General features: G+C 37.3%; 2 protein-coding genes across 3 annotated transcripts in view; one reads left to right on the top strand and one right to left on the bottom strand.

Annotated features, from left to right (window-relative positions):
• The window catches only part of mrpl38 (mitochondrial ribosomal protein L38), a 4,805-nt gene extending 2,427 nt beyond the window's left edge, over nucleotides 1–2,378 (top strand). Inside the window, exons 5-9 of the mRNA XM_079476493.1 lie at nucleotides 10–82; nucleotides 267–312; nucleotides 1,136–1,294; nucleotides 1,416–1,552; nucleotides 1,697–2,378. Of these exons, the coding sequence (XP_079332619.1) occupies nucleotides 10–82; nucleotides 267–312; nucleotides 1,136–1,294; nucleotides 1,416–1,552; nucleotides 1,697–1,833 (552 nt within the window). The 3' untranslated portion in view covers nucleotides 1,834–2,378. The remainder of the gene's footprint in view (nucleotides 1–9; nucleotides 83–266; nucleotides 313–1,135; nucleotides 1,295–1,415; nucleotides 1,553–1,696) is intronic.
• On the bottom strand, nucleotides 2,226–20,658 carry fdxr (ferredoxin reductase). Of its 2 annotated transcripts, XR_013787759.1 has the most exons (14): nucleotides 20,565–20,658; nucleotides 20,220–20,461; nucleotides 17,476–17,567; nucleotides 16,200–16,295; nucleotides 14,736–14,858; nucleotides 13,334–13,447; nucleotides 13,147–13,248; nucleotides 12,300–12,407; nucleotides 11,801–11,885; nucleotides 10,423–10,598; nucleotides 7,849–8,020; nucleotides 6,373–6,546; nucleotides 5,904–6,140; nucleotides 2,226–2,914 (listed from the first exon to the last, which is right to left on the bottom strand). XR_013787759.1 is itself a non-coding variant. In XM_079476492.1 (13 exons), the coding sequence occupies exons 2-13, from the start codon at nucleotides 20,278–20,280 to the stop codon at nucleotides 6,010–6,012; spliced, it is 1,434 nt and encodes a 477-aa protein (XP_079332618.1). In that variant the 5' UTR covers nucleotides 20,281–20,461; nucleotides 20,565–20,658; the 3' UTR covers nucleotides 5,846–6,009. The 2 variants fall into 2 exon arrangements, 1 of the variants encoding a protein (XP_079332618.1); XM_079476492.1 differs by lacking the exon at nucleotides 2,226–2,914 and having other exon boundaries at nucleotides 5,846–6,140.

Genomic DNA, 20,658 nt, shown 5'->3' with positions numbered 1-20,658 from the left:
TCTTTTCAGGCAGCACAGGCACCTCAGATCAGTTATGAAGCGGAGGAGAATTCTCTCTGGACGCTGTTACTAACCAGCCCAGGTACAACAAAAATATCACGCAGATCTTACGATGTGAAATTTAAATACAGATTTTTAAATAGATAAATATTAAAACACCCGAGTCTCCGGTTGAAAACAATGTTCTGCGGTCTGGAAATGAGTAGACTACTCAAGTGATTCACAAGAGGGAGACAGAGAGTAAGATTCGTGTTTGTTCTGTGCAGATGAACACCTGATGGATGGTGAGCAGGAGTATCTTCACTGGCTGGTGTGAGTATCATCTTATCTGATCTACTTAACGTGTACCAGTAAATATGTTTATTTATACACACCTCAAGCTGAACCTTGATCTGTAATGTTTCAGATATACATGTTTAATGCCTCACATTCTTTCTGGGAAGTGAAAGCATTGCAACTTCTGAAAGTCAACAATCACGTTTTAATGTCGCAGTACATCTGACGGTGTCACTTGGTTTAGTATATATATATATAATCAAAAACAGAGCAGAGCTTTGTCTCTCTCATTGATTTTTATCTCGTTGATTCACAATCCCACCCCGGACCTTCCTGTCGAAATCTTTACTGTCCTGTCAAAGAAAAGCCCCAAATATTACAATTTCATTTAGAGACTTACAGAGAGTTTCATTTTTTAAGGGTTTAAGTAACTTTTTGAATGTTGTCAAAAAATCTAATTTAACAAAAACATTCATTATTGCAAACCCAGTGCGATGTGGATATTTGCAATTTTTCTAAAATTTCTATACATTTTCTAGCCCGAATGTTAACCTTTTGAAACTGCAACACATTTACTGTACATGTGTTCATTGGAAATATTTCTATTAATATTGATGTTTGCTATTGTAGTTCACCAAAAAGTTGCATCTCTTTATTAAGTACTTAATGTGTTTTGCCGTATCCAGGTAAAATATATCTTGTCTTATGCTTAAAACAAAACTTCATATCTTTCATTATTTTGCTTGCCAAATACACATCTTAATTAAATCTTGATTTAATAATTTGTGTATATTTTTACTCTAAACCAGAAAGTTCATTTTTGCGGTGAAAGTATCTATTTTCTTAAACCTGATCACAGTGGGAATATCCCTGGGAAGGCGGTGATGTCAGGAGAAGAGATTTGTCCTTACATCGGTCCATTTCCTGCCAAAGGAACAGGCTTTCACAGATTTATCTTCACCCTGTTTAAACAAGATGTCCCGGTGGATTTCAGCACCGAGCAGCGACCCACACCCTGGTGAGATAAGGAGTTTTATCTTTATTTTGATCTGTAAACGGTAATGGTTTTATACAACGTCATTTCGAAAGATGTTTCAACATCTGCTACAATCATAATTGACTGTTGTTTGTGGTTGCAGTTATTGTCTGAAGCAGCGAACTTTCCGAACATTAGATTTCTACAGGAAACATCAGGATGTCATTACTCCCGCCGGTCTGGCGTTCTATCAGAGTCAGTGGGACAAGTCGGTTACAGACACATTTCATCAGTTTTTCAGTAAGGATTTCATCCCTTCTTCTATTCAGGAGCAAAGTCTGATGATTCCAAGACTAAAGTTGATTTATTAAACATGGAAAAAAATGAATCTTTTATGACAGAAGAACTGACTGCTGCTGATTTTACTTTTGGTTTTATTTACAGATATGAGAGAGCCTGTGTTTGAATATGAAAGACCACCAGTGTATCACCCACCCCAGAAGAAATACCCTCAAGGACAACCTCTCAGATATCTCGACCGCTACAGAAACGGAACGGAAGACACATATGGAATTTATTAAATACGCACATGTTTAATGTGTTCGCTGTATTGTTGAAACAGAAGTTTGCTTCATTTTCTAATAAACTTGTGCCACTGAATGTGCCCATATGTCAGTGTCATGCCACACAAAGTACCACAAGCAACTGATTTAAGTACTGAAAAAAACGAAAAGTGACAGTAAGACTTTTGTGCGAGTCACCCAGCAAATGGGTTTTCGTTCAGGAAACGTGGAAGAATTTACCTCTAAACCAGAAAAAATATAATATGGCTTTTGAAACAAGCGGTTCACTTAAATACTGAACTTTAACTCCACTGTCTGGAATCCGTCAAATACCCTCAGACTGGTCTACAGGAAGAGAATTACTCATGCAACACGTGGATGACACAACAAAGATTAAAGGATCTGATAGTGTGTGTAAATAAAGATTACATTTATTACATCCTGCTGGAGTTAAGTCTGGAAAATAAAAATTTCACATTCTGTGTGATGTGTCATAATTGAGACCACGTTTTGTTTTTGCTCCAACTGTAATAAATGGCTCTTATATGTGATTTTCAATTCTCAAGACTTTGCTTCGATGTGATTGTGTAAAGTTCTCCAGAGACTGTCCACCCCTGGGTTTGGAATCGCCCGGACTTTCATTGAGCATCTGTGAAACTGATGTTGAAACTGATGTGACTCCTTCACATATCTGGTGCAGCTGGTGGTGAAAGTTTGCAGTATAACACTGAAGAATACTTTGGGTTTAATGGGACAGAACATCCGGTTGACTTCCACTGAACGAACAAAAAATATCCTCTTTTGTGTTCCACTGATGAAAAGGTCTTACACATGGGTTTATCAACGTGAAAACTTTAAGAGCGTCTATGTAAACAAAACAAAAAAAACAGGGTAGAGTTGCTGCTTTGCGTTTCATATTGTGCAACTTTGTTTAACTGCATGGGCACTTTATTTACAATATGAGATCATTATAAGATTAACATCCCTAAAAACAAAGTGACATCAAGGAAAGAGATTGGTCATTGCATCATATCCTTTCCTGCCTCAACTTCCTTTTTTCTGTGTAAGAGTTTTGTGGAAAGTCCGGTCGTAGATTAGACTGCAGGTATGAAATAAAAATATATATAAAATTAGTTAATTTCAATGAACGGATATGTTGTTGGAAACAACAAATTTCAGACAGCCCTGTAAATAACGGCAGCCAAAACAACTCAGGAAAATAACTTATCAGAGACATTTTGAAATACATCACCATGTAAAAGATAACAGACATTGTAGAGATTATTTTCTTATTTGTAATACATCAAGTCATCTTAAATAACATACTTTTCGTATTTGCATCAATGTAGAGCGGAATTGTGTTTGGCACAGTCCGAGAGATGCTGGCGTTTCATACGAATAATATGTCTTGAGAAGCAAAAGGACAAAGTATAAAGATCTTAAGCCTTGTCTTCTAAAAAGATTAAAATAGTGCCTAGAATATATAAAGAATCTGCCAATGTGATAAGAAAAATAAACTCAAAGTTACATTTACTATATAAATGTGTGATGTGCATTTTACACTATTTTTCTATTATATTTTACCTAGCTTGGAAAATCTACTATTTTAGCAATCTAAAACTAAAAGTGTTTGACTTGAGACTGTTACTACAATTCAACAACGAAACAAGACGCTCTGAACTTCATTACAAATAAGAAAATGTTTGGATGAAAATCTCACACCGATTGTTTTGAGAACACATTTTACATTACTTCTATTATATTTTTACTTAGCTTGGAAAATCTACAATTTTAGATTCTCACCAACACTCAGGCTGCGTCTGAAATCGCCTACTTATTGAATTGGTGAAAAAGAGTACAAACCTCAGTATGCAAAAAACAGTAGGTGAAAAATACCCAGATAGTCAACTACTTCTACCAAGTGTGGATCAGATGGAAACTTATCTATCCCATGATGCCACGGGAGCTGTGCAACGGTCAAATTTCAAAAGCAAATCAAATAAATGTAGCGGAAAACTTTAATGTAATTGCCAATAAATGATTATCTTAAGACTTAATTATGTTTTTATCAACGCTCACGTATAGGTTGTTATTAATACGTCATAGGTCAAAGAGCGGGTCACAGTACCATAAAACATGGCGGACGCAGTATGTAGTATTCCTACTACTTCCACTCATACTATATAGAACGTACTGTTTAAAGTCCGATGGGCAATTCAATTTCAGCACGTACTGTCTTTCAGATTTCAGACGCAGCCTCAGTGTTTATCTGCACGAAAGCCTCATCCCATTTTCATTCAACAATAAATAAGTTTATAAAAAATCAACAAGCAAAAACAGCTTTTCAAGAAGCAATGAAAACAGGATGTGACGTCAGATATCTTGAATATCTTCAGCTAGTTTGACCTGTAGCAGTGGAATCAGTGCTTACAGGAAACAGTAGTGATGATTATAATCTCCGGTTACTCGATTCACTGAAATACATTTACATCCCTTAAAAAGCTATAAAAATCCTGTATGCATATTCAAAAATAAAGGCCTCACTCATAATATTTAGCAAAATAGGATAAAAAACTACTTTTTTAAAGGAGTAACACCAAAAAAGACAGCTTTCTTGAACCTGTGAGACTTTCTGTGTTCATGACCACAAAGGTGATGCGCTGGGTTGCCAAGTCCACCAAAAGAAATTTAAAGATATAGAAGAGCTGGAACATAACTAAGAACTAATTATTTAGGGTATTTAATCACTTATATAAGAAGTGTAAAGATGCTAATTCTGATTCAAAATCTTAACAGTGTCTATGAACACTGTGTGGAGTAACACAAACTACGGTGACCTCACCATTACTTTGAAGTGATGAAGTAGGTCCTGTGCAGTGGCATGGCCCATGAACTGAGATCCAAAAAATCTTTACTGAACATGGTCATTTAACCAATAGCCTACCGATTATGTAAGTCCAGCTGCTTGCTTTTAGTTGTCTGGTTCAAGGTTTCGTCGAACATGATCACAAAGGGACCGCATCTGTTGACCTCAGCGATAAGTTCTTTTTTAATATATGGTGCCAAACCAAACTTAGCAACATATCTTGTCTTGTCTTTACCACACGTAAATGTCTGTACAAGCCCCGAGTCCGGAAACATAGCTTTAAAGATTTCATCGATCCCCTCATTTGACCTGAAAGAGTGGTGGCTTGTTACGGTCCGCAGCACCCAAATTACCTCAGCACTGAGTGTTGGCGTCGTGCCAAAATTTGATCTGAGGTCAGATGCCGCCGTGGTTGTAGGCAGTGAATTTTCAACATCCTCACTAGTACTGGGATGAGTGGAACAAAAACTTCGAATTGATGACTGCTGGCGGTCTCTTGCATATTGCTTGTGCTTTGCACTCTGTGCGTGCGATTCCACCACCTTAACGCCCATTGTACCGAGTTAAAAACACCTCAGACAAACGGTACAGTTTGCCTCGTAGTCATTACCAGGTACCGATCTCAACCACCACGAGAAGTCATCGTTCTCGAGCCATTTATGATTAAATTTGCATTTGCCCATCTCTATCAGCTATGCGCGTGCCAGCAAACGTTAGCAATAGCTGTAGCGCAACCTGCTTGTGTGCGTGACCTAACTTAACGGATGACGCAGTAACGTAACGGCGAGAAAAGAAAGAATCATTGGGTCCGTCGACCAAAAAAAATTGAATACCTGTCGAATCTGAATTTAAGACATTTTAATGCCTTTTAAGGCCTTATATTAGAATTTTTTTATTTAAGACTTTTTAAGGATCCGCGGCCACCCTGTCCAATTGGGCAATTCAACTGTAAATAGTGGGATTATACCAACTAGTCCTATTAAGCGAATCTTGCTTTAGGCTGCTTTTTTATGCAGATCTGGCAACCCTGGTCATGTGACACACAACGATGACGCTGCGCTTTCAATCAAATAAAGCACACTGTGACCACATGCTACACGGAGGATGAAGCACAAAACATCCTTTCTGTTGCAATTATTATATGAGCTTATAAAACACGAGGATGTGCAAACAGGGAAAGAACCTTTATTTCTCTGCAAACAAAAGGCATGAGTGGTTTTACCCTTGGGACCTTTGGGTCTGTCCTAAAGGCCACTGACTGTGTCCTTCAGCCAAAGATTCTGGGAGTCCGTTCAAACAGATCAAACTGAGTCCAGGCGCCACTGATTTTACAACCAGGCAATTTCTAGCATCTCCTCTACGTCTAGAAGTTTCTCCCTGGGTTTTCCGTGGAGTTTTCCTCTCCGCTCCTCCTCGGCGTTGATTTTCTCCCACTCGGAAAATAAAACCGTTCTCACACCTGTGATGAAATCAGACGTTTGCGATGAGATGGTTTTCCCCCCAACACAACCAGTTTGAGGTTCTCACAGCAAACATTTCCCTTGAGGCAGGTTGAACTTGTACTACAAATCATGTCGTGGCTCAATAGCACAAAAACACACCAACAGAATTAGAATAAGGGTGCGAGGGTGGCGGGGTAAAAATACGACTGTAGGAGGGATTAAAATAGGGCGTGTGTGTACTTGCGTGACCTCGTGTTTGTAGAAGAGCAGATATGGCCTGTGCGCCCGGTTTCTTGATCGACAGGTCCAGCTCCCCCGTCTCCATATCCTGCAGTAAAACACGTGCCGTATCAAAACTGTCATTCATGGTTGTGCCGATCACTCCCGTTGGTCCGCGTTTGACCCAGCCGCTGCAGTACAGGCCTGCCAAAAAGACATACGACATTAAACAAAACACAAATAAAGTCCTGAAGCCAAACCAAATATACGTCCCACAGCAAGCTAAAACTAAAAGTGTTTGACTTGAGACTGTTACTACAATTCAAAAAACGAAACAAGACGCTCTGAACTTCATTACAAATAAGAAAATGTTTGGATGAAAATGTCACACCGATTGTTTTAAAAACACATTTTACCCGCCAAAGTTGATTATTTAGCAGCTTCGATTCGCGGCCTTATATAAATTAACCATGGAAGACCTTTGTAACGGTGTATTTTCTGTTTATTCATAGACAAACCACGGTAAGCACAAATGAGCAATAGTTTAACCATCACATGTGTAGTAAAACTGACCAGCGGGACATTTAACATGAAGTGTTTGTCCAAACTTGCGGGATGTTTTGAGAGATAACACAAATATGTTTGCGAGGTTTCTCGGGGGAACGCAAATGTTTTGAGGGGTAACCCAAAAGTTAAAAAGAACATTTTTATCTTCCCTCTCATATTTGTTTTAACATTTTACGTTAACATACACTATCCCGGTCCAGTCCTGCGTGCATCTGAATATGTACATCCGGACAAACATCTAGAAAACGTACAAATAAATTTAACCTAAAGTAATAACAATGCTCAGTAAAAAAATGATACATTTGACAAAAACAAAACAAGTTTGTGTCTGGAAAGATGTTAAAGGTCATCAGAACCACATTCGGTCAAATGTTAAGAACTCTACCCAAGACAATAAAAGTCTTTCTGTTGCAAACAAAAAGACACATATACAGACTGACCAGTATTTGAATGGTCATCATGTTTCATTTTCTGTTTTAACAACAGCGATTACAGGAAATGAGATAAAGACAAACAAGTGTTTCATGTAAAAATACACCAAATGCAAGAACAATAGTTCCAGGTGTGGTTTACGGGAAATATAACTTGAATCGCTTGTAAACTCATAATCTGTATCGTGTGTTCTGTTGTGGCTTCTATCGTGCACTTGGCTGATTGTGTTATCATGTGAGCTTAAGATGGTTTCGATTCGGGTCCTTATAAAAATGAACCATGGTTTACCCTGGTAAGCACAAATGAGAAATAGTTTTACAATCACATGTTGTGTTTTGAGGAATGCTAATCATTCCACCAAAGCAAAAACTTGATCACTACCCTGTTTACTATAATAAAATCATGGTAAATATGTATAGGGGTGTGACAAAACGTCTGTGAACTGAATTAATATTGCGTGCTCTTTGTGTTATAATGGGTGCGTTTTATTGTGTTGGGGATTTCCACCTGGTGTGTCCTGAACTCTTCCCATGTCATTGGGCACGACAGACCTGCAGGGGTCAAAGGGCACCGCGGGGTCTATTGGAATGCTTTTATATCCGATACTGCTGATGATCAGACCACAGTCCACATCCTCCAGCTGATCTGTGGGTACGGCCCGTGCGTTCTCTCTCGAACCCTGAAAAACACACACACGTCACATCTCCCCGAAAACACACAAGACTCCTTTACACTATAGTTTACATTATACACTTATATTATACTATGAATCTATCTGAACCTGCGATAAAAGGTCAGTTTTTCAATATGGTTCAACTAACCAATAAATAACATCTATGGAAAGGTTACTAGATTCAGGTCAGATGAAAGCACTCCAGACTTCTGCATTATTACACAGTTTAGAATAACAGTCACATCATCAAACTGAATAATAAACCACCGGGAGATGCTGACATTAGATATTATTTATTTGAATAATAGAATTTATTATATAAAACACCATGTAGCGTGTTTTACCCTTTTTTTGGATTTATTTTTGTAAAGCTGCTTTGGAACAATGCAAATTGTGAAAAGCGCTATATAAATAAAGTTTAATTGAATTGAATAATAACACCAGTTATACACAAAAAACAATACTGCAAGTTCAAATTTACTCGTAAACAAAACTAATGTTCGCACATGAATTTACAAAGGGTTCGAAATGTAATATTCGATGAAATCCTCATAATTTTTAATAACATTTTCATGCGTCTTGGCCACTGTTATCACAGTTTACTAAAACCATTACTACTAAAACCTTCATATTAATTTAAATTGCATAAAATAGACGCCTTGAATAGGTTTGAGTTAAGGCACTAAAAGCATTTACAGGAAAATGAATAAAGACAGTTTAACATCTGGAAAACTTAAAAATAAATTAAACCCAAAGTAGGCGTAATATTTAAAAAATGATACATTTGACAAAAACAAAACAAGATTGTGTCTGGAAAGATGTTAAAGGTCATCAGAACCACATTCGGTCAAATGTTAAGAACTCTACCCAAGACAATGAAAGTCTTGAGTAAAGTGTTTGAATCGGTCAACCAAAACACTACGGTCATCATGTTTCATTTTCTGTTTTAACAACAGCGATTACAGGAAATGAGATAAAGACAAATGGAGCGTTTCCATGGTTCCATGGGTGGTTAAAGGTAAAAATAACTTGAATGTTTTGTTGTGGCTTCTATTGTGCACGTGGCTCATGTTTGCCATGTTCTCTATTGTCCTGCATTCATTGTGGAAGAACAATAAACAAATGAACGTTTTTTTATATTCCACGTGTCTCCAAAATAACAATGAGATTAAACAGAGAGAAAGCATCATCTGCGTCACAGATTTTCACATGAGAAAAAAATCGAGAATTGAGAAGAGATGTCAACAACGTGTCAAACTGAGCTCAGATTTGTCAAGTCTGCAAACAAACGTCCTTATTGTAGTCTATCTCAGGAAACTATGAATTTAGCAGAATCGATAAATGCACTTGTCTAGCGGGTGACCAGCAGATTGTATATTAACTCTATATCACCTTCCTGGCCTTGGAAAACAATACTCTTACTGTAGTACAGTATCACTTCAGAACTCGTAACGAAATCAAGCCGCTTAAATGACGTTAAGATGTGATCAATAAACACAGAGGTTTTATTATGCGGGTTTATTGACTACATAAAGGGGGAAACAACCCAACTAACTAACAAATAACGAACACTAAGCAAACACACGTGAAACGTTAAAGCAGTAAAGAATGAAAGAAATAGACAAAGTAAAGAATGGCAGTATTACATCAACTATTCACACCTGCATAAACCGTCCAGGACAATCTCCTTATTTAAAAAGGGGCAAAACGCAGCTATTTAGAAATAGATCAGATGCTTGCATTGGGTTTTAGGTGTGCTGGACAAGTTCTGGTGCACGATGAAGAAGGTTTCAGAGTCCTGATGGGTTTAAAGTGAGCGGGTGAGTCCGTTGGATTCTTCCTGAGAACCGGATTGGCTGACGAAGGTAGAACGAGCTTACCCGAAGCAAGGGGAGAGACAGGTCCCGAGAAGATGAACAAACTAGAGCGAGCGCACTTTCCTCCGTGCACAGTTGTTTTAACACCGAGGGCATCACGCCGCTCCAGGGTGGGCGATCCAATGTAATGAGCCTTTTCTAACCTTAGGACACAGCCCAGTCCTCCCCACAAGGACCCCTTTGAAGCCCAGGGGAGAGTATTGGAATGTGTCCTGGTCGGTGATGAAAGAGTGAAAGGAGAGGACCGTTGACGTTTAACCAGATGGAAACCTTTATTCAGACCCGACTCTACGTTAGGTGATTGTACTTTGACCTGATTTGTTGCGAATCATTTACTGATATTGTATGATCCTGAATATACCTTGAAAAGATGCATTTACAATGGCAACTGTCTACAAAATATATTTAACTTGTAAATATAGAAACATGGTCTTTCTACACGATTCTAACTTTAATGAGCACAACGGATGGATATCCTGCAAAAATCATCAGTATTATTTTATGTATTAAACGCACAGCATCTACTTTTACCTCGAGTTCATTGAGAGCCAATCGGATTCCTGCGGCTCGTTTCCCATCAGCCCCGGCAAGAATCTCCACGGGACTCCGACAGAAGCGGAAGCTCCAGGACTTCTCAGCTTTATCATGTCCTCCATTCACCGCTTTCATCAACAACTCAGTCAGTCTTTTCCTTGGCCTTGGGAGGTCTACCGCGCACACATGCACACACACACACATTTGTTGTTTCAGGGAAATTTTCATATAGGACAAAACAATCATTGGAGAACCCTGTTTCTTCTCATATATAATCAATGAAATTAATTTATTTAGTAAGTCCACAAAGTATCATAACTGAAAACAAGTCAACATGTTTCTCGACCACTAATGCAGATCAGATGCCTCTAGTTAACCAACATGTGTTTTACTTTAGAAATCGTTTCAGAATAAAAAGTAATTACATGACAAAACCTTCTTTCGGCTTTGTTTTGAGGATATTTGGTAACTGAGGTGATAAACGAAAAATAAACACTATAAATTGCTTTAAAAGTTTGATGCTACGGAAGAACCTTTTGGTTCCATAAAGAACCTTTGAGAACCTTTCTGTCTCACAAAAAAGGTTCTTCAGATTATAAAAATGTAAGACAGAGATGCTTCTTTAAAGACCCTTTGACTGAATGCTTCTTGGTGGAACCTAAAATGCTTCTTTTGTGGCATCGCTGTGAACAGCCTTTTAAACAACATTATTTTTAAGAGCGTATACTTAACCACATTTACATTTGGTCATTTAGCGGATGCTTTTATCCAAAGCGACTTACAAAGAGTTCAGAGCAATAAGCGATATGTCATAAACTAAATAGTTTGTCTGTAACTAAAGAGGAAAAATGAATCTGAGATAACTGCGTTCATAAAAATATATTTATATCATATTTATATTTAATGCAGTTTACGTGTCCTGGACCTAAAAGCTTCACCACATGGAAATAAAATCCTCTCAGCCAACCTTCATTACAGTAAACGTTCTCCAGACACTTATATAACATGGCAAACTGAAGGATTTTTATTGTGGTTTAAACGTGCCTTTACATTTAATTTTTGTTTTTATGCGATGTTTTACAGAAGCTCAGAAAGCAAAGGAGTGTGAGCTGGTTGGCTGAGGCAGAACAAAAGAGAGAAAGTGGATTGCACACGGCGGAAAAGATTATAAGAATGTGTAAAACTTTTTTCTTTGTAAGACGTTGTGTCGGAGGCAACCCAGCTGTTGTATTTTTGAATCTTCTGATCAATAAACTCCAGCATTTTCTTAACTGGCCTCTCTCCAATTTTGATCACGCAGAACATAGCACGAATGTTCAACAAAATCAATGCAGAATTATACTTTTAGTATGAAATATTGTGTCATTCTGTAAACCTTTTAAAGTTTCTTTGATTCCCTCAAAGTCACGGAGCAGCATTTCTGCACGGGTGTTTGGCAGATTCACCATTTCTCTGAGTTCCTGCGGGTTAAACAGACATTTCACAATCACTTTCACCTTTGAATTCATACACAAAAGCGTTTGTCAACCCTGAAGAGTTTTTCCATCACACGTTTACTCTCAAGCGCTTTAATATACAAGAGTGAGTTCCAACGGTTCACTTTCCAAAGTCACACCTGTCACTCAAATGATTTTTCAATCACCTCCAGGGGATTTTGAGCAGACGATCCGCTTTAAGCAAAAGAAGACTGACGTGATAACAGTTCGTCTGTTATTTTTGTTTCCATCACCGAGTTAAAAACAAATCTGTGGTTTCTCAGCGAAACTTATTTCATTCAAGTTCAGCGTCGCCCGTCTGTTCTAATGATTTGAATGGGTTGCATATAAATGAGCAAAATCAATGCGACCTCCGACTTTGATGACCTTTTGTCATACCTTGATGGTACATGCGATTTGAAGAGGACCTCTTCTGCCGATGATCAGGACCCTGCGGACGCCGCTTCCTGCTAAAGCGTTCAGTGCATGCTGGGTAATATCTGTACTCTGTAATGAGACGGAAATAATGAATAGTGTCAAACAACCAGAATCCCACAAATTGATTATACATCTTTTCAAAAAAAGGAGAGAATTTGTTTATCAAAGGAAATGTTAGCTGGAACATTATCTAGTCTGAAGCAAACATCACAAACTGGTAGAATGAACAAAAACAAGATAGTTCGGTGAACAAAGTTTGTATATACATCTTGATACAGCGCGATTATTTCTATTGTTTATTTGTCAAGTCTGAGCATGGCATTAAGCTGCTGTAGAGGTCCACCTACTGCTCTTTTACAGCGTAGCCCCGCTACCACCGACCTTGCACTTTAAACATAATAGCGGACTTTAAAAAATCTGAGGTCTTTCAGGACTTAAACTAGCGGCGTTTGCAATTAAAGTTTCCTCAGAACTATGTCCAGAGACTTTTTGCTTTGACATTCAGCTTGTTGTTTGAAGTCAAGATCACACAGAATGTGACCCCACAGTCAGTACTTTTCGAAACACACATAACATCCATTATTCAATGTATGAACCGTAGAAAAAAAATCTAAAATAAAGAAAAGTGTTTTTGCTCTTCCTGAAATAACAACTCCCTCTGGTTTGATGTATTGTATGATAAAACAATGACAGTTTTACACATACTAACAATATTTGTTATTAAAGCTGTTGATTTCTCACACAACTTGGAGGACTGTGATAAACTGAAATGTTTTGCCCAGTGTTTTTATAAAACATACCCACAGACCTTCAACATGTCCAGTGGGGACAGAAGAATCCGGGCCACGTCCAGGGCCACGTTTCCCTGTCCCAAAATCACAGCCGTCTCACAGCTGAGGTCAGGACATAACTGCACACAGATGAACAAAAGGTGGCAAGAAAATCAGACACACATTCCTACCGACTGATCCGCCGTGATAAACAAAAAGCACAACCTCTTTATTGGCAGGAATCCCGTTGTACCAGCCGACAAAGTCTTTAGCTGAAAAAACACCTGATAAGTTTTCCCCAGGAATTCCCACGGGACGGTTTGCTTCGGCTCCATAACTCTGAAATAGACAGATGACATACACACACAAACAATTTAGACAAATAAAAATATATTTGCACATGGAAAGCAGCGTGGACTTTAAGGTTTTACATTTTAACCAAAGCGACTTACAGACGAGGTAAACAATGGAATCAATTGGAGTAGTATAAGGACAACAAAAAGCATAAGTATAAATAATAAAAAACATTCATTCATAAAGTTTTAACTTCCTTTAGGAGCCCTTGTGCTGTTGTTGGATGGAAACTCTGGCTTAACATCAATGACAATGTAAATCATTTCCCAGAAACGACACCAGTGAGAAGGAAATGTTCCCTCTACAGTTTACAATAAGGTTGCAATAGAAACCACGAACTAGCAACGAGCATTATAGTTTTTGTTAGTTTATTTATTTTCATGAATGTTATTTAATGCTTTAATTGTTATGAAAGTTAGTTCAATGTGCATTAACTAGTGTCTATTTGTGAATGCTCAATTGACTAGATTTAACAAATGGCACCCCAAGTATTGTTTATTAGTTAGTTCATATTAGCTATAAGCTAACGTTAACAGAAACAAACTAATGTGCTTAATTTATAAACACAAAATGCAATAAAATAGATATGTTTTTATATATATAATAAAAAATCTTTATATATTATTTCCAGGTAAGGCCTATTGCATCACTTTTTGTTGTTGTGTCATTCTCTCGATGAAAGGTGTTTATCTTGTTAATTGACATTTCATTGGCCAAACGCCAGGAACATGTCAACACATTGCAATACAACAATGCAAAGAAACAAAAATACTTTTAAAAAATTTCCACAAAGATGGAATGTGATATGATGAGCAAACTGGTTTCATATTGTCAAATGAGACTTGCGTCATACATTTCTGATGAAACAATCCCACAGTTTGAATGTTGTAAATCCTGATAAAAAGTGTTGCTCAACAGCTGCCACATCTGTGACTTGGTTTCTGAGAACAGTACACAGACACCAAGCCAGAGGAAAACTTTCTCAGTTGTTTTCCTCAGTTGTTTAATTTACTCATATGTCCTGCTGTAAATCTCTTATGAGAAATTAAACAAATGAGAGTGAAATAGTTGAAATGCACGAAGAGTATGGAGATGTAGATTGAATGTAGATTGTTGAGGCTAAACCGTTTCATTTATCATTTACCAAACGTTGTTTGCGTTGGAAGAATTTCATCATGGGTTAAAAAAGTTCTTCTCCTGCGTTTCATTCACGTGTGCAGGACAGAGTCCAAGGATGGACCATAAATGAAGCAAAATTTGGCAGCATCCTTACCAAGACAACAGCGTGGTAGGCCTGCCTTAACTCCTCAATACTGACGTCTTTTCCCACATTCACATTACCGTGGAAACCGCATCGCTCATGATGGGCCGTCTGTGTGAAAGTGTTTATAACATTCTGCAAAGAGAAGAAAGTTGAAAAATGAGTTGCCAACGGCATGTCTGTGGCCATTTATCTGGTAATGTTTTCTAAATGCCACGTGCCTGTAATAACACACCGTGAGCATCGTACCATAAACATATTTGTTATCATATTTATGATGATAATGTTTCATCATAAAATAACTGATGTGTATGCAGATAAGATGGACATTTTCACCAACACATAAACAAGAGTGTGTAAATCAGTGGAAAAATGGTAAAAGAATAATTGTTGACTTGGAACCAATTAAAATCGGTCCAATTTAGTCATCACGTTTCCGAAAAACTGAAACTGGGCATAAGGTGTGTAATGATTCATGGAAAACGTTAAAGCCAAACACAACGACCACACGTGACTTGGCATCGCAGTGAATAAATACATTTTATGCTATTGAGGGTTGTGCATATTCACTGGTCTCACGATTCGTGACCATTTTAAACATCAATGCACTATACTTTGGAAAAAGCTTTTCTTAACCCAATTTGTTTGGCCAACAGACAGCAGAAACCAGACTGAAGTAGACAGTCTTTGATGACATTGACAGCTCTGGCTTTGTATGGTCTGTTGTAAATGTTGTGCATTAAGGGGAGAGCTGACCCAGAGATACTAAGATAACTAAGATAGGCGCACCACTCCGTCTGCATGGCATCACCAGCGGCGCTGTGCGACCGCCACTGGCATTCTTTTTATCTTGCATTCATTTGTATATTATATATGTGTTTTTGTTCATTCCTTTCTCATTACACACAAACGTTAAAGACGTCAACATAACAAACACACATATATTTTGATCACAAGCCTATTTTAACACCATATCTCATTACAGCATGATAATACAGAATGCTGTTTGTGCATATTTTCACATCAGATTAATAATCAAACCTGCTGCTCAAAGGTCACAGAGACACCCTACATATGCTCTCATGTCAACATCAATGTGATTTCCATTTGTTTTACTTTCATAATGTCACGCACATTAACAAGGAGAGATATTGTACCTAAAGCAGAACTTGATGTACCCAACTGGCACAGGTTTTATTGTACTCGCATAAGTCAATTCAGAGGGTGGAGGATTATTAAAAGGCCATGACTGACAAGGGCCATTGGAGGGGATCTGGCCAGGACACCGGGGTTACACCCCTACTCTTTTACGAGAAGTGCCGTGGGATTTTAATGACCACAGGGAGTCAGGACATCGGTTTAACATGGTCTCTGTGTGACAATGTTTGGAGATTTTTTCAAACAAAATGTATTAAAACACCAACATCTATTAAGAAACTAAAAAGGGTCAAATGGCCATTTTATGTTGACTTTTACCTTAACCTCAGGGTGATCGGGGGCGACCCCAAACCGCACCAGTCCAAACGGCACGGGCAGCCGTTCATAAATGTCAACAAGTGCATCTTGGCGAGTCTGAAATTAGTGCGAATGCATTAACATCACAATAAACATAGAAGGCCGCTTGTAATAATACACATGTGAATATTGCTGCAGATGTGAAGCAAACAGAGTCACTGTTACATATCAAACATGAAGAAGTTGAACACTAAAAGGGTTCAAAAGTCGAAAGGTTAAAAAGTCACCATGGCATAGTATTAGCACCTAATGTACTATTGCTCTTTTATTGCTCCAAACTCTTTGTAAGTCGCTTTGGATAAAAGCGTCTGCCAAATGACTAAATGTAAATGTCAGTTAAAGCTGTATGACATTCTTTCTTCTGCAGAACACAAAAGAAGATATTTGTAAAGAACACCGACCCTTTAGGCTTTAATGGACTAGTTTGATGCACTTATGTATTTTGTTGCCTATGTTGTAATAATTGCTTCCAATGTTTCCTCATCTGTAAATCGCTTTGGATAAAAGCGTCTGCTAAATGACTAAATGTAAATGTAAATGTATGACCCCCATAAGTGTTGGGTAAATTACTTTGAAAAAGTAATGAATTACTAGTTACACTTGTAATTAGATTACTGTGCAAATGACTCTCTCCAAAAAGCTTTTAAATATTTATAATTAATGACTTTCTATATCCTACATCAACTTTGATTAGTTAAGAGATTCAAGGATAGACACGAAACTTTGAAACATCTTAATTCATTCAAATAAATCATATAAAGTTACATAAAGTACTCTTATTAACTGACTAAAGAATAACAAATGTGAGAAAGATGCATTTTAAAGTTAGACTTTGAATTTTAATGTCAATTTCACTATTGTATACATTACACAGTATTTAGTTTGATTACATCTGAATTAACTGTAATTAAATTACAGACAAAATAAGAGTAATCCCTTCCTTTACTTTTTTAAGGGAAAAGTAATAAGATTACAGTTACTAATAACTTATAGTTACACCAAACACCGGCCCCATTGACTTCCATGTATGAACTCAAAACCACCGAGACATTTCTCAAAAGTATCCATGTTCCACTGAAGTAAGACTCACACTGCTCCTTTAAAGCTTTTTGTCACACAGAAAAACTGGATTACTGGCACTCAGCAAAACTGACCGACTAAAACTCTGTTGAGAGTTGAAACCTTATGCATGAGAGTTTCAGAACAGTGACCGTTTGTTTGGTAATGAGAAACAGACCTTCAGCAGCTGATGTGCAGTGTAAAATCCAGCCGGACCTCCACCTACAACACAAACTCTTGGACCGGACGCAGAAGATAGACCCCGCCAACCTGATAACACCACATGTAACAGTTTAATATGTAAATGATAACACAATCACATGGTATGACAGATTGAGGATGTAAAATCATGACACAGCAGAGGAATTATATAAAACTACACTAATAACATTTGACGTTTTTATGACTTACTGTAATATACCTTTAGACCTCTAACAAACCCAAATGGGATTATACAAAAAAACTTTTTGGAAAGGTAAATTGTGTCTGAGGTCTGGCTGAGAAAAACGTATGACTTAAAGTAAACGGTAGTTTTTTGTTTTTCCAATGACGTATTTCCTGAAATGCAAGAAAGTAAAGGGATTAACTGGCAAATCTTTGTTATGGCTGATTTCTAAAAATAAATTTTCTAACACATATACATATCTGCTGTAGACTGACTTACATGTTCAGATAAAAGATTGACATCAGCATGTTGGTTTTCACTTTATTTTACAGTATACTGTACTTACTGTGTGTTTACTAGGCAGGTCCCGATACTGAACTGAACCGTAACCCATGTAGGCATGCAGTCAATTGAAGTGCAACAGAGATGTTTTTCTTTTTTCGACCAAAGACTCAAACATGCCGGTGACTTTTTTTAGATAGAAGTCATGCATTTTGTTGATTCTATCCGACAAGCTCAATGTGGGAGAGCTCAGTAAACTAACTGGCTATCTGATAAAAAGTCAAGTGACTATCTGTGAAAACTACCCGTAGTAAATATGTGCCAAAATATTTTCTACGTATCAACACAGCCACACACGCACATCTCTTACCTCTCCAAGAATCCTACATAAGATCCTGTCTCTTAATATAGTAAATGTTAAAGTATACTACAGTTTGCATACATCCATAAGTCTCTTGAGAATATAGTTAACTATGTGTATATTATGGAAATGTTTCTATTATGTGTTGTATATTCAAAGTAAACGATTATTGTGCCGCGTTCAATTTGCAGGGATCCTCTTTTTATTATTGTAGTATAAATCCACAGCGCACCCTTTCCTTTACAGTGGTTCAGCAGCGCTATTTCTTTACATTTATTTTTCAGTTAAATTCAAGAGTTTAAAACATGTATATTTATTTTCTATGTTGTTTTAAAATTTAATAATCGTGTTAAATAATAGGGATCTCAATATTATGGCCAAAATAATGATTTGTGTCATAATCGAGCAGCCCTAACTACAGCGATATAGTAAACACAGTATTTTTCCACGTGTGAATATTACTGGGATTTGGGTTGGTGTGGTTTGGCAATAATCAAAGTCTCCTTCACTTGGTTTACTCGCAATCATTTATTAAGACATGAGAAGAGAAAAACAAAAGCCAATGTGCAGTAAACTACCTCTCGTAGTATTCACTATTGTTGTAAACTTCCTAGAAACTATTGTGTTTTTAACTATTAGTCAAATACACATACTACAGTTTACTATAAATGCTAAATATTCTTGTCAAGCGGGTCTGGGTCACCCAGTTGTCCAAAGACTTAGTGCTATTGTATGACCTACAATTTGAACAGAAAAAAGATTTGGTCTTTGCAACATAAATATTTTCTTTCTAATAAAATAAAGGAAGTTTCGTTCAAATAAAATATAAGAAGGGTGAAATATAAGAATGATACAGATACAAGTTGTTCATTTTGTAAAGTTGGCAAAGAAGCAGTCTATCATTTATTTTGGTCGTGTCATTATACTGAATTGAACTCTTTTGAAAGATATTAGCTCATTTCTTAAAGAGAATATTGAGAGTGGACTTTAAGAACTTTTAAGGATATAATTTTGGGATATTATGACTCTGACGTGAACAATGTTTGCTTTATCGTGAATTTAAAACATTTTCTTCGTCAATTTTACTACACAAGTGTAAATTCTCCAAAAACAAGCAATTATTTCTGGTCTTCCGGAAAGAATTTAAATGATACCTGGACTCGATTTCACCTTCTTTAATTAAGCCATACAGACGTAAACACTTTCATTTATATTCTGTATATATCATTTCATTTCTTACCCTTGTGTTTGTTTGTTATCCGTTGTCCTTCTCTTTACTTTGCCTTGTTATTTGTCTTTAGGATCGTAAGTGGACTAGCGCCTATTTATTGATCTGAGCTTTTAAATGTACACGTACCTGTAAGAGCACTTAGTTCAGATCAGATGCTTCTTGATGTTCGGAGAACCAGATTAAGAAATAATCAAATGTGTGGAATGGGTTACATAAGAACTGCTCAGACTGTTGGCAATTTTAAGTCATTACTTTAAGACAAACCTGTATTCTTTGGCTTTTATATAAGGCTGAGCGGAGACATTGTGATGTTTTTATACTATTATATTACTATTATTTTTGCTATTGTATTCGTGCAGCTTGTGTGTGATTTTCCTTTGGACATTGTGAAGAACTTTGGTCAACCATGGTTGTTTTTAAATGCACATATATATATATATATAAATAAAATTGAACTTGATTTCTTTATTCCAAGGTGATGATGTCCAACATGCTTTTTACATTCTGCATGCACTGTATACTTTGCATATGGAAATCCTTCACTTCATTTATACTTCGTGTGTCTTCTTGCATTTCTTTTGTAAAGCTCAACAACAAAAACATTGTACGACCAAATAAAACTAAAGGGAAATAATAATGTTGCGTTGTGACGTCACATCTTACCAGCAGCGCGCGACAGACCGCGCATCCTGACCACAGACATGTCGATTATCATCTTCAGCATCTTCCAGAGATAAAGTGAACGAATCAACCCGCCGTGTCTGTTCAAGCTGAGCAAAACCCCCCGTGTTAAATATCAAGCAGCTTAACGTACGGAGCTGTCACTTCGTATAATAAATCGATGTGCATGGTGGCTTTTATCCACATTGAGATCTGTTCCGTCCTGCATCTGGGTCCATGCTGAACTAGAATGAGGGAAATGTTGTTCGTTTACAGATGGAAAGTATATACAATATATATAATCGCGGGTATCATTTAAACTGGTTTGTTTCAATGAAGCGTCCTTACTTTTGACGTGTGCGTCGCCGAAAGCGCTCCGTGGGGAACGATGACTCGGATATAAGGTTCCTCCTCTGGTCAATGTGCAACTCTGTAAATCGTC

Source organism: Barbatula barbatula, assembly GCF_947034865.1.
Source record: "Barbatula barbatula genome assembly, chromosome: 16".
Lineage (NCBI taxonomy): Eukaryota > Metazoa > Chordata > Actinopteri > Cypriniformes > Nemacheilidae > Barbatula > Barbatula barbatula.
The sequence above is the reverse complement of the archived record's forward strand: the minus strand, read 5'-3'. Positions and strand labels throughout refer to the sequence as shown.

Coding starts and splice junctions, on each gene's coding strand:
- fdxr (XM_079476492.1), bottom strand. CDS start 20,280: ATGCTGAAGATGATAATCGACATGTCTGTGGTCAGGATGCGCGGTCTG. Junction 10,599..11,800: donor AATCAAAGAAACTTTAAAAG/GTTTACAGAATG, acceptor TGTGCGCGGTAG/ACCTCCCAAGGCCAAGGAAA. Junction 6,547..7,848: donor AAGAGTTCAGGACACACCAG/GTGGAAATCCCC, acceptor TCTTTTTGGCAG/GCCTGTACTGCAGCGGCTGG.